The following is a 19,146-nucleotide window of genomic DNA, read 5'->3' on the forward strand; positions in this document are numbered from 1 at the left end:
AGTCGTTTTAGAGAACATAGGTGTAATATTATTAATAAATCTATTAAACACAATGTCTCTCGACACTTTACTAGATATCATAATGGGGACCCTAAGGGGTTGTCCCTATTGGTAGTAGAACAGTACTGTCACACTAGAAGGGGGGGGAATAGATTTCGTCAGTTATGTATAGGTGAGTCCGCATGGATATTTAAACTAGACACTCTGAGTCCAAAAGGGCTCAACGAAGCTATTGATTATACCTGTCTGGATTAAATACAGGGAACTATGGTAGTAGTGGGTCATTTCAGGGAGTAATAATGCGAATATGGTTATGTTATTAACATTATATAATTTTATATTCAGTTCAGAGGATGATAGTGATATTAGACATAACCTCATTTAGAGTATTATTATTATAATATTATTATTAATCTGTGTATTATTGAAACGAATTTCATCATTCATTTTATCATCAATTTTCAATTTTAGATTATTATTTGATTTATTTGAATTGAGCTAATTAATTAAATAATTATTTAGTTATGAAATTTAATATTAGTAATAAATATTTTAAAATATACATTTTTAAATATACATTTTTCACTTTTTTATTTTTATTTAATTTTTATTTATTTTATTTTTTGCTTATCATTATTATTATTATTATTATTTTTTTACGTTTAATTTTGAAGATATAAATAAATCTATTATGGGTCCGTTGCCATATATATATATATATATATATATATATATATATATATATATATATATATATATATATATATATATATATATTTAATGACAGATACCATCAGCTAATACATGGAACTTGCTTATTGTGCTTTTTGTAGTTTTTACAATGTATTGTCAATCCAATTAGAATTAGAATGTCAGCACACTGATGTCTCTTATTACCTTCTAATTATAATGGAGGCGGTTCTGAAGGGGAGCTATATAAGGGCTAAGATGGGATAAGCCCTATAGTCCTGAGGAAGTCCCGAGCTGTGACGGGACGAAACGCGTTGACGTCATCTTCCCGTTTTACACACTGACGGCTACACTGACTGGAGTGCAATCACTGGAGCCCACAATCTGTGTTTGGTACATACGGACATCCTTGTGGAGGTAACCATAATTACAGAAATTTGCTGATCGGAACAGCGGCCACATAAGCGCCCACCCGCTTTGCCAGGACAGAGACTTCTCCTGTACCGCGGATAGTGCTAGCGGCTAGACGCTGTGGCTTCACATTTAAGGTTTTCTCCCTGCAAAATCGAAGTATTACCTGAATCAACCTGCTGACCGTTGACACCTGAAGGTTCCTTATCCGCCTGCCAGGACAGAGATCCTCACTGCACCAAGAATAGTGCAAGCGGCGGACGCAGTGGCTGCATGCCTTAAGGATATCCTCTAGGTAATATACGCTATACGCGGAGAATCCCGCTGTCCGGGTAAATATACTGCAAATTATTCCTCTGCACTGGAACGCCAGTAGCAAGAGGATCTGAGACACTATACACAAACTAGTAGGCTCCAGCAGCTGCAATAAATTGATGAGACACGCTTGTGTAGCACTCATACGATACATTGTAGCCGTCCACTTGTTACAACCTATGGACACTATTATTTAATCTGTGTTCTAGACAGTTTAAGCGCATTCCCTCAGTGTGTTTTAGTTTATTGATTTTAAACTATCCTATATTGGTATATACCATTTATGTATATGAAATGTTATTAAAATACTTTTGTTATTTTTGTAAGCAAGTTCCATGTGTGTTAATTTGAAGTAAAACAGACACACAACTATAGAGTGTTATTTATTATTTTATTATATTTTTTTATTAAGTAAAATCAGAGCACCTAGCGCAATACATTAGTTTTCCTTTTTCCCTTGTGCTTATCTGAGGATATTGCTAATCCTCTAATGTGTGCAGCTGGTGTACTGAATAAATTACATACTTAAAATATTTGCGCCAGGAGCTGGGGTGTTAATCACTCCTAAATTCTGTTTTTATGTGCTGTTTGGGGACAATTTTTTTGAAGGGCCATCCTGCCTGACACAGCAGTGCCACTCCTAGATGGGCCAGGTGTTTGTGTCGGCCACTTGTGTCGCTTAGCTTAGTCACACAGCGACCTTGGTGCGCCTCTTTTTTTCTTTGCATCATGTGCTGTTTGGGGACAATTTTTTTGAAGGGCCATCCTGCCTGACACTGCAGTGCCACTCCTAGATGGGCCAGGTGTTTATGTCGGCCACTTGTGTCGCTTAGCTTAGCCATCCAGCGACCTCGGTGCAAATTTTAGGACTAAAAATAATATTGTGAGGTGTTCAGAATAGACTGAAAATGAGTGGAAATTATGGTTATTGAGGTTAATAATACTATGGGATCAAAATGACCCCCAAATTCTATGATTTAAGCTGTTTTTTAGGTTTTTTTTTTTTAAAAACACCCGAATCCGACAAAAAAATTTCGGTGAGGTTTTGCCAAAACGCGTCCGAATCCAAAACACGGCCGCGGAACCGAACCCAAAACCAAAACACAAAACCCGAAAAATTTCCGGTGCACATCACTAATTTATAGGGATGCAGTTGATCATAGGAATGCGCATACTGCTGGCATATATATCACTTTATCATTCTGCATGTTATCACATTTGCACTAATCCCATAATGTTCTACAACTTTAATATAGTGCTTCTAGAACAGGGCCGGGCTGGCCATCTGGCAGGTCTGGCAAATGCCAGAAGGGCTGATGGCCAGATGGGCCAATCCAGTAGTAGTAGCTAGGAGTCCAGTAGTAGGTCCACACAGATTATGCTGCCACAAAAACACAAAAGCCAGGCTGAGCACGTGTATTATAAGTGTAATGGTGATCAGTCAGATTCTAATCAGTGCAAATGAAGGCCTTATGAGTGGGTCATGTAGATAGTATAGTAGAGCTCTCAGGGAACAGGTCCTTTCTACTATCCACCATCATCTAAGAGCAGACGGCGGATGAAAGAAGAGCCAGCACCAGTGTATAACTGTGTCATGTTGGACCCAAAAGCTTCACGATTTTTGGTGCTGTATAACTGTTAATTAGTTACTGTGCAGAATTATGAATCTCTGAAACAGAGATGTGCCTACTTATGGAGGATTCTATTACACGGTGATATCTATTTTTTCATGTGAGAAGCACCACAATACCTAAATATCAGGGACGTGCGGTGAGCTAAATGGCTCAGGAGGCACTGGCTAACCCCAGAGCCAGATTTACATGCAATATATGAGCCAAAGGGTACATCTGGGCATTATACACAGGTGCAGCATTATAAACTCCTGGAAATCTGGTGAGTTTTGATTAGAGATCTGTGGAAAGGATACACAGGTGAGGCACTGCCTCACCTGCCATAGACTTTTTACTCCAGAATTTGGCCTATAAAAATTATTAGAATAATGTAAAGAAGATATTTAAAACAAATTATCAGTATTTTTTTTTTGTTTGAATCAAGTGTTTTTTTATTGTTTTCCAAAAGAGAGGAAAAAACATAAAATAAAAAACAAAACAAAAAAACATAACAATAAACATATCAATTAAACCATTACAAAATCAAATTTGTGCTTTTCAAATTATTCCATTGTACAGTAATAATATAGTGTGGATATCAAGCATCATCCACTTCATTTTCCAGGATAATCATATACAATTATAGGAGAGAGCAAAAAGAACAAAATGCATGCTATATTGCGTGAAGGGGGAAGGGAGTGGAGAGTCAGCCGGTCCACGCCAGGAGCAACACACCACTGTAGACAGTACTTACAACCATCACTTAAAGTGAGGGGTCAATAAAATATTGAGAGTTCCTCCAAAAACCCCATATCTTATCACATTTCAGTAGTGAGTTTCGCTTAGTATACATAAAGCGTTCATGGGAAAGAGTAGCATTCACAAGAGCAACCCATTCAGCAGACGACGTGGGAGCCTGCGCCATCCAAGTACTAGCGATACATACCCAGGCCAATGCTAGAACAATGGTTACATAAAGATAGGAGTGCATTGAGAGGCACTCTCTTAAATCGAGACCAAATATGCAAATGCGCGGAGTCATCAGCGGAATTCGGACACCCGTGCGAACTGTAGATGCCGTGACATTTTCCCAAAAGACATTCACCCATTAAGCATTATTAATTAAATAATTTATGCATTTAAATCACTTTGATATGCAGAAAATGCAGATATAATTAAATATATCTATAGCTGTAATGTGGCTATTTGTGGGACGCATCCACACAATAGATAGGGCTTACGGATCCTCAAACCAGGTAAGCAGGTCAGAACTTCGTCAGGTGAGAAGAGATGGTGCCATGAGAGTGTTAAGGAACGGACCCCCCTGTGGAAGACGCGTTTCACCCCTATGGGCTTGTTCACTTCCGGATCCGGAAGCTATAGATATATTTAATTATATCTGCATTTTCTGCATATCAAAGTGATTTATTCTGTGTGGGTTTTGCTCTGTGATATGGGCTGGTATTACATCTTCCATTGAAACTAGGATATTATCTCTTATACTAGCATCTCTAGGATTATTATTACTTTATGTTTCTCAGTGTCAGGACTATATACAACCTGTACATACAGTATGTTAACCTATTTGCAATAGAGGCATTGGTTGTGCATCCATATCTTTGACCAGATTTGGGCTCACATGGAATTTGCAGAGAAATATGCAAATTTTTTTCTGCTGTGGTGTTGATTCATAAGTTTAATACCATTGCCCATAACAACACTCTGCATCAACTTATTGTGATTTATGCATTCTCTTCCTCTTAATAAGAGAATATGTTTACAGGATGAATGCTGCTGCTCAAAAATAATATCCTGCATCTATGTATGGTGATTTAGGGTCTTTTCTTCCTGAACAACATTTTTTCTGTGTGAAAAAAACATCTCTAGATACAGTTTCGCAGTCCAAACCTCATTAGGGGTAGGACACGGGTGATCCATATGATCTGTAGCATCTCTGTGACTTTCTCATACCATCAGAAATCACAGCTAGGCTGTTCTATTTTTAGCAACTACTCTGCCACACAGGTTTTTGTGGACTCTCATCCATGATCCACGGAGCACAGTGCTACTTTTGGGAGTACTGTAGAACCGTGCCTTACGTGGAAAGCAGATCCACATATTTTCACCTACTTTACTTATTCACCTCTTCTTTCCTATTTTTGTCTCATTATTCCTTACTTTCATAATTTCCTATATAGGTGCACTCTCATTGGTGTACAGATCACATAATCCTCTACTACCATACCACGCTGCCAGCGCCCGATCTCGTCTGATCTTGGAAGCTAAACAACGCTGGGCCGGGTTAGTACCAGGGGAGGAGACTACCTGGGAATACCTGCTGTTGTACTGCAGGAATTAATTTCCCTCTCTATGTGAGAAGGGACACCAACAGCAGTATCACCACTAATTCTATCAAGCACTCCTTACTATCCTATCTAGTTATCCCATGTTTATTTGCAGTTCAGTGCCTCAATTTCTGTCCGCAAATACGATATATTTTCCATAATTCAGGTGTGTAATAATTATTTGGTGACCATTGATCATTATTTAGCTCAAACTAAGTGATCATAGGGGGTAATTCCAAGTTGATCGCAGCAGGAATTTAGTTAGAAATAGGGCAAAACCATGTGCACTGCAGGGGAGGCAGATTTAACATGTGCAGAGAGAGTTAGATTTGGGTGGGGTGTGTTCAATCTGCAATCTAATTTGCAGTGTAAAAATAAAGCAGCCGGGATTTACACTGCACAGAAATAAAATAACCCACCCAAATCTAACTCTCTCTGCACATGTTAAATCTGCCTCCCCTGCAGTGCATATGGTTTTGCCCAATTGCTAACTAAATTCCTGCTGCGATCAACTTGGAATTACCCCCATAATTGGATATTCCTATAATATCTTGTCTTACTACCCCTCGGTTCCATTAATACAGAAATTCTGTACTGGTCAGGGGAAATGGGGGTATGACAACTCAGTGTCTACAACCTTTCCAAATATTCTTTGAAATAAAGAGACCAGAACATTTTAACAATTTTCAAAATTCTTTATTCTCCTATGGATCTTTTGGATGGGCAACTATGGTTTAATATTATTAATAAAAGTTATGTTTTAATATTTTCTACTATACAATACTGAAAATCTATTTTCTTTAGTACAAGAGTGCGCTCACACAAGAGCCTTCTTTCTCTCCCATTGCTAGTCTGTGTACTTTCTGGCTCTGGGCACACCACCAACTAGGACAGCACCTACCCCCTTATTAGTAGTGATGTGCACCGGACATTTTTCGGGTTTTGTGTTTTGGTTTTGGGTTCGGTTCCGCCGCCGTGTTTTGGGTTCGAACGCGTTTTGCCAAAACCTCACCAAATTTTTTTGTCGGATTCGGGTGTGTTTTGGATTCGGGTGTTTATTTCAAAAAACCCTAAAAAACAGCTTAAATCATTGAATTTGGGGGTCATTTTGATCCCATAGTATTATTAACCTCAATAACCATAATTTACACTCATTTTCAGTCTATTCTGAACACCTCACAATATTATTTTTAGTTCTAAAATTTGCACCGAGGTCGCTGGATGGCTAAGCTAAGCGACCCTAGTGGCCGACACAAACACCTGGCCCATCTAGGAGTGGCACTGCAGTGTCAGGCAGGATGGCCCTTCCAAAAAATACTCCCCAAACAGCACATGACGCAAAGAAGAAAAAAAAGAGGCGCAATGAGGTAGCTCTGTGAGTAAGCTAAGCGACCCTAGTGGCCGACACAAACACCTGGCCCATCTAGGAGTGGCACTGCAGTGTCACGCAGGATGGCCCTTCCAAAAAATACTCCCCAAACAGCACATGACGCAAAGAAAAATGAAAGAAAAAAGAGGTGCAAGATGGAATTGTCCTTGGGCCCTCCCACCCACCCTTATGTTGTATAAACAGGACATGCACACTTTAACCAACCCATCATTTCAGCGACAGGGTCTGCCACACGACTGTGACTGAAATGACTGGTTGGTTTGGGCCCCCACCAAAAAAGAAGCAATCAATCTCTCCTTGCACAAACTGGCTCTACAGAGGCAAGATGTCCACCTCATCATCATCGTCCGATTCATCACCCCTTTCACTGTGTACATCCCCCTCCTCACAGATTATTAATTCGTCCCCACTGGAATCCACCATCTCAGATCCCCGTGTACTTTCTGGAGGCAATTGCTGCTGGTGAATGTCTCCATGGAGGAATTGATTATAATTCATTTTAATGAACATCATCTTCTCCACATTTTCTGGAAGTAACCTCGTATGCCGATTGCTGACAAGGTGAGCGGCGGCACTAAACACTCTTTCGGAGTACACACTGGAGGGAGGGCAACTTAGGTAGAATAAAGCCAGTTTGTGCAAGGGCCTCCAAATTGCCTTTTTTCCCTGCCAGTATACGTACGGACTGTCTGACGTGCCTACTTGGATGCGGTCACTCATATAATCCTCCACCATTCTTTCAATGGTGAGAGAATCATATGCAGTGACAGTAGACGACATGTCAGTAATCGTTGGCAGGTCCTTCAGTCCGGACTAGATGTCAGCATCAGCAGTCGCTCCAGACTGCCCTGCATCACCGCCAGCGGGTGGGCTCGGAATTCGTAGCCTTTTCCTCGCACCCCCAGTTGCGGGAGAATGTGAAGGAGGAGATGTTGACAGGTCGCGTTCCGCTTGACTTGACAATTTTCTCACCAGCAGTTCTTTGAACCCCTGCAGACTTGTGTCTGCCGGAAAGAGAGATCCAACGTAGGTTTTAAATCTAGGATCGAGCACGGTGGCCAAAATGTAGTGCTCTGATTTCAACAGATTGACCACACGTGAATCCTGGTTAAGCGAATGAAGGGCTCCATCCACAAGTCCCACATGCCTAGCGGAATCGCTCTGTTTTAGCTCCACCTTCAATGCCTCCAGCTTCTTCTGCAAAAGCCTGATGAGGGGAATGACCTGACTCAGGCTGGCAGTGTCTGAACTGACTTCACGTGTGGCAAGTTCAAAGGGCAGCAGAACCTTGCACAACGTTAAAATCATTCTCCACTGCGCTTGAGACAGGTGCATTCCACCTCCTTTGCCTATATCGTGGGCAGATGTATAGGCTTGAATGGCCTTTTGCTGCTCCTCCATCCTCTGAAGCATATAGAGGGTTGAATTCCACCTCGTCACCACCTCTTGCTTCAAATGATGGCAGGGCAGGTTCAGGTTTTTTTGGTGGTGCTCCAGTCTTCTGTACGCGGTGCCTGCACGCCGAAAGTGGCCCGCAATTCTTCTGGCCACCGACAGCATCTCTTGCACGCCCCTGTCGTTTTTTAAATAATTCTGTACCACCAAATTCAAGGTATGTGCAAAACATGGGACGTGCTGGAATTTGCCCAGATGTAATGCACGCACAATATTGCTGGCGTTGTCCGATGCCACAAATCCCCAGGAGAGTCCAATTGGGGTAAGCCATTCTGCGATGATCTTCCTCAGTTGCCGTAAGAGGTTTTCAGCTGAGTGCGTATTCTGGAAAGCGGTGATACAAAGCGTAGCCTGCCTAGGAACGAGTTGGCGTTTGCGAGATGCTGCTACTGGTGCCGCCGCTGCTGTTCTTGCAGCGGGAGGCAATACATCTACCCAGTGGGCTGTCACAGTCATGTAGTCCTGAGTCTGCCCTGCTCCACTTGTCCACATGTCCGTGGTTAAGTGGACATTGGGTACAACTGCATTTTTTAGGACACTGGTGAGTCTTTTTCTGACGTCCGTGTACATTCTCGGTATCGCCTGCCTAGAGAAGTGGAACCTAGATGGTATTTGGTAACGGGGGCACACTACCTCAAGAAATTGTCTAGTTCCCTGTGAACTAACGGTGGAAACCGGACGCACGTCTAACACCAACATAGTTGTCAAGGCCTCAGTTATCCGCTTTGCAACAGGATGACTGCTGTGATATTTCATCTTCCTCGCAAAGGACTGTTGGACAGTCAATTGCTTACTGGAAGTAGTACAAGTGGTCTTCCGACTTCCCCTCTGGGATGACGATCGACTCCCAGCAACAACAACAGCAGGACTATTGGCTTTCCTGGGTAAGGAGGAAATTTACACTGAGGGAGTTGGTGGTGTGGTTTGCGCGAGCTTGGTTACAAGAGGAAGGGATTTACTGGTCAGTGGACTGCTTCCGCTGTCGCCCAAAGTTTTTGAACTTGTCACTGACTTATTATGAATGCGCTGCAGGTGACGTATAAGGGAGGATGGTCCGAGGTGGTTAACGTCCTTACCCCTACTTATTACAGCTTGACAAAGGCAACACACGGCTTGACACCTGTTGTCCGCATTTCTGTTGAAATACTTCCACACTGAAGAGCTGATTTTTTTGGTATTTTCACCAGGCATGTCAATGGCCATATTCCTCCCACGGACAACAGGTGTCTCCCCGGGTGCCTGACTTAAACAAACCACCTCACCATCAGAATCCTCCTTGTCAATTTCCTCCCCAGCGCCAGCAACACCCATATCCTCATCCTGGTGTACTTCAACACTGACATCTTCAATTTCACTATCAGGAACTGGACTGCAGGTGCTCCTTTCAACACTTGCAGGGGGTGTGCAAATGGTGGAAGGCGCAAGCTCTTCCCGTCCAGTGTTGGGAAGGTCAGGCATCGCAACCGACACAATTGGACTCTCCTTTGGGATTTGTGATTTCGAAGAACGCACAGTTCTTTGCTGTGCTTTTGCCGCAAGTCTTTTCTTTTTTCTAGCGAGAGGATGAGTGCTTCCATCCTCATGTGAAGCTGAACCACTAGCCATGAACATAGGCCAGGGCCTCAGCCGTTCCTTGCCACTCCGTGTCGTAAATGGCATATTGGCAAGTTTACGCTTCTCCTCAGACGCTTTTAATTTTGATTTTTGGGTAATTTTTTTACTGATCTTTTGTGTTTTGGATTTTACATGCTCTGTACTATGACATTGGGCATCGGCCTTGGCAGACGACGTTGATGGCATTTCATCGTCTCGGCCATGACTAGTGGCAGCAGCTTCAGCACGAGGTGGAAGTGGATTTTGATCTTTCCCTATTTTTTTAACCTCCACATTTTTGTTCTCCATATTTTGCGCACAACTAAAAGCCACCACAGGTATACAATGTAGATGGATGGATAGTATACTATTATTACTTATACTTATGGACGACGAGTGACGACACAGAGGTAGGTACAGCCGTGGCCTACCGTACTGCTGCTTATATATATATATATATATATATATATATATATATATAATATACTGTATAACGGACCTGGTGGACACTGTCAGCAGACTGCTAAACTAGTATGAAGAAAGAAAAAAAAAACACCACAGGTATACAATGTAGATGGATGGATAGTATAGTATTACTTATACTTATGGACGACGAGTGCACTGACGACACAGAGGTAGGTACAGCCATGGCCTACCGTACTGCTGCTTATATATATATATAATATACTGTATAACGGACCTTGTGGACACTGTCAGCAGACTGCTAAACAAACTAGCATGAAGAAAGAAAAAAAAAACACCACAGTGTTTTTCAGGCAGACAAACGTATACTGGACTGGTGGTCACTGTCAGCAAAACTGTGCACTGTACTCCTGCTATAACTGCTCCCCAGTCCCCACAATTAGGCAGTGTGAGCAGAGCAGTGCACTCAGCACAGATATATCATGCAGCAGTGCAGCACACTGAGTGAGCACAGCCACAGATATGGTGGAGCGTTTTTTTCAGGCAGAGAAACAAAGGATTAAAATCACTGGTGGTATAATCAAAACCCTGCACTGTACTCCCTAACAGCTGCTCCCCGTCCCCAATCCTCCCCACAATTATAACAATGTCACTCTTAGACTTAGTCTTTTCTATTACGGAGAGGACGCCAACCACGTCCTCTCCCTATCAATCTCAATGCACGTGTGAAAATGGCGGCGATGCGCGGCTCCTTATATAGAATCCGAGTCTCGCGAGAATCCGACAGCGGGATGATGACGTTCGGGCGCGCTCGGGTTAACCGAGCAAGGCGGGAGGATCCGAGTCGCTCGGACCCGTGTAAAAAAAAAGGTGAAGTTCGGGCGGGTTCGGATTCCGAGGAACCGAACCCGCTCATCACTACTTATTAGGGTAATTTATTGTCCAATTTTGGTTCCTTTCATCAATATTATTATACCTCATGTGACTTATGCCTGATCGCCCTGTGTTTTGTTGTAGATCTCAATAACATACAAGACAATAACACAATTTCCCAGGTGCGCTAGGTAAAAACGTATTTACGATGGTTCTTCCAATAAAGTTCCCATAGGTACGGATTGTGTACTGTAGAATATTTATATCTGGGGACCTGTAACAGACACCCCTCACCAGATAATCACCCAAACAAGAAGCCCAGGGCCAATTAGTAAAAAATTAGTTTAGTAACATACATTAGAACAAGTAGACGTCACACATAGTTCATCTTGTAGTGTTTACAATAAAAATTGTCTAAAATATTGCCAGCAAGTTACAGTCAGTGAGTTTGATGTACAGTAACAATTCTAGATACTCCCTCACCTTTTGCAAGGTGTGAGCTCAAGAGGGAGACTGGTTTAGTGGCTTTTGACTGATAGACCCAATGTGTTTCATCTTAGCGACTTCACCAGGGGCAGAGAGTATAAAAAACAGGCTTATTTGCCATTGGTAGGTTTGTATATAGAGAATCACAACCTTGGAAATAGAAATAAATGTTTTCCTACAAGGCTTCTTATGGGAGCTTTAGGTATAGTTCCTCTCAGGAATATTGGCAGTCCTGTAGTGGTGTTTTTTATGACAAACTGCCTGAATATTCAAATCTTGTATCAAGATCATTTTAATTCAGGTTCTGATATAAGTCAAGGTCAAAGCGGTATAGCCGGTTTAACAATCACAAGGATGTGAGCACTGAAACTTCCTCACAAAATGGATCCTGGTGGGTTTCTTTCTCAGCAACCATGTGTGTAGAAGTAGCACCAAGACAGGGAAGGCTGGACCACAGGGTGCATGGAACAGGTAAGTGTGGACCAAGGGGGGCACAGGGCAGGACAGTGGCAGGGTGGCACAGGGCATCAACTGAGGCATGCACCTTGCACAGAAAGATATGCTTGTGCAGCTTCCACTTCCTTTTAAGATCCCGCACCCACGGGAACACCAAGCTGGGATGGTTACAGGGAACACCGCCAGCCAGGAATGGATTGACAGCGGTAGCTTGTTGAATTTGGCGCTGCTGGCAAGCCAATCACAGCTCATGAACCGGCAGCCAATCAGGATTGGCTACCAGTCCGCAAGCTGCTATTTGCTATCCGCTGCCTGTCCTCCTCTCTGTTCTAGCCTGGGACAGAAGTCCCAGCAGCCCCCAACCCCCCCCCACCACCACCACCTTTATGTGGGCCCTGTGCACAGTGTTCCCAGCTAGACGGACCAACAGTAGTGAGATGTGGTGATGCAATGTAAAAAAATAATTCTCCCGTGTCTTCAATGCATTTCTCCGCACACAGGGTGCTCAGACAGGGCGCCCTGATAATGATGATGGCTACTTCCTCAAGCGGATGTGTATGGTTGGCGTGCAGCTGCAAAGATGTGTACAGCATTGAATACCGAAGAATACATTTTTTTTTTCCATGAATGCAATGTCATCGCATCTGTAGCCAATTTGCAAGCAACTCTGAACCAGGCCCTATGTCCTTAAATAGATATACACTATAACTAAGGAGAAATAAAAATAATTTTTATTGCCAAAAGCTTGATTTTGCACCTCTGGGTAAATGGTTGTCTTACACAATTAATTGGAAACACAGAGGGCAGTATCCTATTAGCTGCAATAAGTTTTCAAACAGAAAACATGGGCTTTTAGGGGGTCATTCCGAGTTGATCGCTTGCTAGCTAGTTTTAGCAGCCGTGCAAACGCTATGCCGCCGCCCACTGGGGAGTGTATTTTAGCTTAGCAGAAGTACGAACGTATGTGCAGCCGAGCTCTGCAAAAACAGTTTGTACAGTTTCAGAGTAGCTCTGAACCTACTCAGCGCTTGCGATCACTTCAGCCTATTCGTGTCCGGATTTCACGTCATACACCCGCCCAGCGAACGCCCAGCCACACCTGCGTTTTTTCAGACACGCCTGTATTTTGGCAAACACTCCCTGAAAACGGTCAGTTGACACCCAGAAATGCCCCCTTCCTGTCAATCTTCTTGCGGCCGTCAGTGCGACTGAAAACTGCACTAGAACCTGTGCAAAACAACAACTGGCTTTGTACCCGTACGATGCGCGTGTGCATTGCGGTGCATACGCATGCGCATACATTCCATTTTTTAGCCTGATCGCTGCGCTGCGAACAACGGCAGCTAACGATCAACTTGGAATGACCCCCTTAATGCAATGGGTTTATCAGACTATCCAATTATAGCCGTCTTTTCCATGCAAAAAATTACCTGTTTTCGGATGAAAACACATAGGATCCACAAAAAGCCGTCAATCTATGTGTTTCTGCAGCCGTGATCGTGAAAAAAATGGTTACTTATTGGGGGTTTGGTTTCGCATGCCACCAAATCCCCGAAAAAGTTCTGGTATTGGGGCTAATAGGATAGCCCCAGACATGTCAATTATTAAATTACCGTAGCTAATTGGACATCAGCACCCAGAGAGATGTATTGCACAACTCAAAACCCCATTATGTACTGGTTTATACTTGTGTACACAAATCATCTGATTCACAAACTGCTCCTGTGTAATCTTTGTTAGTTTTGTTAGTAAATTTTTATCATCTTCATAGAAACATAGAATTTGACGGCAGATAAGAACCACTTGGCCCATCTAGTCTGCCCCTTTTTTTTTTTACCATATTTGTATCTCAAACCTTAATTGATCCTTATTTCTTTGTAAGGATATCCTTATGTCTATCCCATGCATGTTTAAATTACTCTACTGTCTTAGCCTCTACCACCTCTGGTGGGAGGCTATTCCACTTGTCCACTACCCTTTCTGTGAAGTAATTTTTCCTCAAATTTCCCCTGAACCTCCCCCCCTCCAGTCTCAGTGCATGTCCTCGTGTCCTATTGCTTCTCTTCATTTGGAGAATGTTTCCCTCCAGGACTTTGTTAAAACCCTTCATATATTTGAAAGTTTCTATCATGTCCCCCCTTTCCCTTCTCTGCTCCAAACTATACATATTGAGATTTCTTGGTCTTTCTGGGTATGTTTATGTTCTGGGTATGTTTTGTTATCTTCCACAGATATAGATGAATGCACAGAATCACCGGGTATCTGTGGTCCTAACAGTAACTGTACAAATACACCACCACACTATAATTGTACCTGCCACACTGGGTACTGGAACATCTCCAATAGATGTGAAGGTGAGTATCACTATATTTTTGTTTACCAGTTAAAGAAAACAAGTAATCGTCAAGGAAATATGAGATCATTTAAAATATGGAATGATCAGAGATTTCACTATTAAAACAAAGCATAGATGAATTCATTGCAGAGAACTTTTACATAGTGACTTCATGCATTTCACATTACCCTACATTGATTTCTCCAAACATGAGGTTTATAGCCTTACCCATGTCATCCATTAAAGTTTGCATATACGATTTGTACAGTACTGCACATGACACACATCACAACACAACACTTAGGGGGAAATTTACTAAAGATCGATTTCAATTTAACAAATTCGATCTTTGTAAATTTACCCCTTACATTGATGTATATTTACAGTTATTAATAATAATAACATACTTGCCTATTTTCCCGGAAGGTGTGGGAGACTACTTAATTTGCAGTCAGCCCCCCAAACCCCCATAGAAGTCAGCATCCCTCCCGCATCCTGCCCACTTCCTAGCGAAGTGGTCACTATGGAGAGGAGAATGCCGCAAATCACTGGTAAATGGGAAGTGGCGGGCCAGTATATTACATGTTTCTATGAAAATAATGGCATTTTGGCCTCGCCCCCTCTTGATTGACTTGCGATTCCTGCATTCCCCGTGAGGCCTAGTGATGCGTAGTGCCCAGCCCCGCCCCCACCTCCAGTTTACTGCATCTCTCCTCTAGGCTTCTCCTAGGGGAGAGAGTCCAATAATAGTTTTTGTGTATATTTCTCACATACTACTGTACTAACAATGTAACATGTCTGATTAAGTCTTCTTATGCTGGGTACACACCTACAGATGTATCTGCAGATCAACTGATCAGATATATCTAAAGCCGGATCAGGCAGTGTGCTGTGCATACACATTGCTCGATCCGTCAGGGACTGACGTCATGAACTGAAATGCCCGCTCAGTTCAGCTGTCAGTCACCGCCGGCTGCTGCAGCTTGTGTACGGGAGGACGGCTGACCACCCATACACACACACCGACATGCCAATATATCTAACAATATATTGGCCGTCGGCTGTGCAGCAGGGCCGACACGATATGTCTGTGAACGATGGAGTTCACAGACATACGTACACACTGGCTGATGGAACTGCGATATATTGGCCATTCAGGAGAACGGCTGATATATCGGCCAGTGTGTATGCACCATTACACTCACACACAATTGAAAATGTAAGAAAACTATTGACATTCTAAAACTCAAGCACACGATCAAATAGGCATTTTGTTATAGGCCAAGTGTGGTAAAGGCATGCCCACACAAATGTGTCCTATGTTTGCTGGTAAATCATTGGATATACATATGACTGGAGGCATACAATTTGCACCAGTGTCGGCCAGGTGCAAATACACCATGGTAATGATGACAGTTGCAGCATGACTTGACCGATTCTCATTGGATTATTACTGAATAACAGGCACAGCTGACAACACTGCCTTCATACCTGCTGATTGCCTGGATGCTTGTCTGTGCCAATTTTGGCAGTGGGAGAGTGGCCTGACAGGTATGCTAGTGATTTCTGCTTTGCTAAACACATTTGCGCAGATGTGTCTCAGCATAGCTGCGGCCAAGAATCAATAATCATACCTATCATTTTATCTTGCCACAATTATGCTTCTTTAGATCATATTTGAGAAGTGGTTTATACTCATTTGTTTGTATATAAACAGATATTTTTATTGTTATGAAGACAGTCCAGAGGCGTATCTAGATTTGATGGCTCCCAAGGCAAATAAAACAGATGGCGCCCCTTGAAAACTGTTCTTTAAAATCTTGACTAAACTCCAACAATTTATGTACATATGCTCCACTTACCTAATATAAAATGACATTGAAAGTTCTGGTAACAGCCACTATCAGCCCTTCTACTACACAGATGACATAAACAACTGATACTTCGAATTGACAGCTCTCCCGATGACAAGTCCTGCCAATGCACCAAAGCCAAGCCACCTTGGAATTTACTCCCTGGTCAACAGGCATAGCAACTGACATATCCAGTCAGTGCAATATGGGGAAGGTATATGTGTTGCCAGTGCCACCATTGTTCCTGTTAAAAGAAAAGGTCTGTCACTCACAATGTTTTGTAGAGAGGTGGGGATGGGTGATTGAGGTTGGGTATGCATGACCGGCGGCCAGGAGACCGACGGTCAGCATACCTCTGCCGGTATCCAGGCACACTCCTGGCAGTGCCCATCTCCGGCATACTCCCCCCCCCCCCCCCCCCCTCTACCCCCAGACACGCTCCTGGTGGCACTGCTCACCTGCATAATTCCCCCTCCCCGACACACTCCTAGTGGTACCCATCTTATGCATACCTCACCCCCTCAGACACCACTGCTATTGATGCCTGTCTTATACATATCCCCCCCCTCCCCCCACCCCCCCCCCTACCCACACACACACACACTTTTGGTGGTGCCCATCTTTTGCATTCTCCTGAACACAATTATCTCAGGTAACAGTCACTGTTCTGATAGCTATACTCCGGTCACCACTAGTCACAATAAGATAAAATAAAATGAAGAATATATTGGAGACACACAATTGGAAATATTTTCCCCACTGTCCACAAATATATGAAAATACTCCAGGTGATTTGCAGAGACACAGTACATGTAGCTATCCTTATCCGACATGTTCTAGTGAGCGTTGTCTCCAGTGTCAGTAATTGAATAGCTACCTTAAATCGTGTGGCAACACTAACTGCTACAAAAGTAACTACTAGATAAGTATCTTTATAGCTACTGCATTGAAATAGTTATGTTTCACTAAACTTATGTGGAGTAAACAGATACAGTTAGAGTATTAGCATTTAGCTGGAAACTTTGATGAGACACGTAACAGTGAGTATCTTCTCCAGTGTCTATTCATTTTTTAATACATCAGTAATGCTTATTAACAAATAGACAGTAGTATACTAAATACTTCCAACAGACACATAATAGTGAGGACTTTCTCCAGTGTTTGTGCAACTGAGTATATCTTGTGATCAACAGCAACTATCATTATTGGTATCGATTCTATGAATATAACACTTGAGACTATGAAACAGTTAGTGATACAAAGCAGGATATGATGCGGTAACATTTATTTTAATAGTCAATGTCCCTCTTGCCAGATGAATATACAACACACACTATAAATAAATCTTTACTACAATACCAAATCAACCATCTTTGGGCAAAGAAGTATATTCAATAATTTGCAAGAAGGATTGCATTCCAATACCTAAACCCTAGGGACACCAAGCATATACCTGGTCATCTCCCTCAGGACCATCTCTTTCTGTATTATAGGAGAGATGATAGCCAATATGATTGCTATAAATATCAAGACAAACACGTACTGGTACAAACCAATTTTTAATTGACATTTATTTTCTTTAGCTCACATCTAACTATGTTTAAAAGCCTATGGCCCTCATTCCGAGTTGTTCGCTCGCAAGCTGCTTTTAGCAGCTTTGCACACGCTAAGCCGCCGCCTACTGGGAGTGAATCTTAGCTTATCAAAATAGCGAATGAAAGATTAGCAAAATAGCGAATAGACACTTAGCAGTTTCTGAGTAGCTCCACACTTACTCGGCATCTGCGATCAGTTCAGTGCTTGTCGTTCCTGGTTTGACGTCACAAACACACCCAGCGTTCGCCCAGACACTCCCCCGTTTCTCCAGCCACTCCCGCGTTTTTCCCAGAAACTGTAGCGTTTTTTCACACACTCCCATAAAACGGCCAATTTACGTCCAGAAACACCCACTTCCTGTCAATCACATTACGATCACCAGAACGAAGAAAAAACCTCGTAATGCCGTGAGTAAAATACCTAACTGCATAGCAAATTTACTTGGCGCAGTCGCACTGTGGACATTGCGCATGCGCATTAGCGACCTTTTTATTTGTTGACCTTTCATAGGTCAACCTAATGACCATGTCAATGTTTTGTCCATGTCGACCATATGGAGTTCTTACTGTAGATCTATTTATCCGTAACTAACTGCCCTCAAACCCACTCCTGGAGGTGCCTTTTCTCATGCAGAGACTCCTTCAGTCTCTGACACATGTCAGCCCCCTCCATCCTCACCTTAGTGCCCAGGAAGATGGTCCCAGTCCAGACACGGCAACAGCAGCAGCAGCAGTGAGTGTTGGTGATTGATCGAGGCTCTGCTTCAGAGATTGGTGACTCCACAACTTTCACTGCTGCCTTTAGGCACAGTCATCACAATGCACATGCGCAGGCATTCTAGGAATCTTTCTAATTTAGCAGGAACCAATGATGGATATGGTGGGAACAAGGGGTATTATGATTGGATGGAGGGACAGGAGACGGTGAGGTGATATAGCCAGTCATGTAATATCCAGCCTACTTTCAGTTCTGGGACGGGGATAGTGGAAGCTGAAAAGTTTTGCAGAGACATCCTCAGCGGTGCTCTCCAGCTGCCTAAAGCTGCCTAATGGTAGCACCAGCCCTGGTTGTACATTACTATGCCATTGAGAGGAACTGGTTTGTAATACATTTCAAGACAGGTGTGGTGGTGAGATATACATTTTGTATATTAGTATCTCTCATGCGCTGTTCTCCTCGGTTACCATCAGAAGGAATGCCATACAGGAGTGTGAGAGCCATCTTGCTGGCCCAAACATCACTATTACAACAAGTGTTACTCTGGATTTCATTCTGTATGAATCTTGCTAACATACATTAGACCATTTGCATTTTA

The 19,146-nt window shown here is 42.8% G+C and overlaps 1 protein-coding gene and 1 pseudogene across 7 annotated transcripts in view; both read left to right on the plus strand.

Moving 5' to 3' along the window:
* Window positions 1-19,146, plus strand: part of ADGRE5 (adhesion G protein-coupled receptor E5) — a 295,974-nt gene that overhangs the window by 206,605 nt on the left and 70,223 nt on the right. For 6 of the 7 annotated variants that reach the window (XM_063931714.1, XM_063931718.1, XM_063931717.1 and 3 more), the window contains one exon: window positions 14,279-14,401. The exons of the other annotated variant lie outside the window; for it this stretch is intronic. In XM_063931714.1, the coding sequence (XP_063787784.1) occupies window positions 14,279-14,401 (123 nt within the window). The remainder of the gene's footprint in view (window positions 1-14,278; window positions 14,402-19,146) is intronic. 7 annotated transcript variants of the gene reach the window in all.
* Window positions 5,258-5,376, plus strand: LOC134936957 (5S ribosomal RNA; annotated as a pseudogene).

This window comes from Pseudophryne corroboree, chromosome 6 (genome assembly GCF_028390025.1).
Source record: "Pseudophryne corroboree isolate aPseCor3 chromosome 6, aPseCor3.hap2, whole genome shotgun sequence".
In the NCBI taxonomy this organism is placed as follows: Eukaryota; Metazoa; Chordata; class Amphibia; order Anura; family Myobatrachidae; genus Pseudophryne; species Pseudophryne corroboree.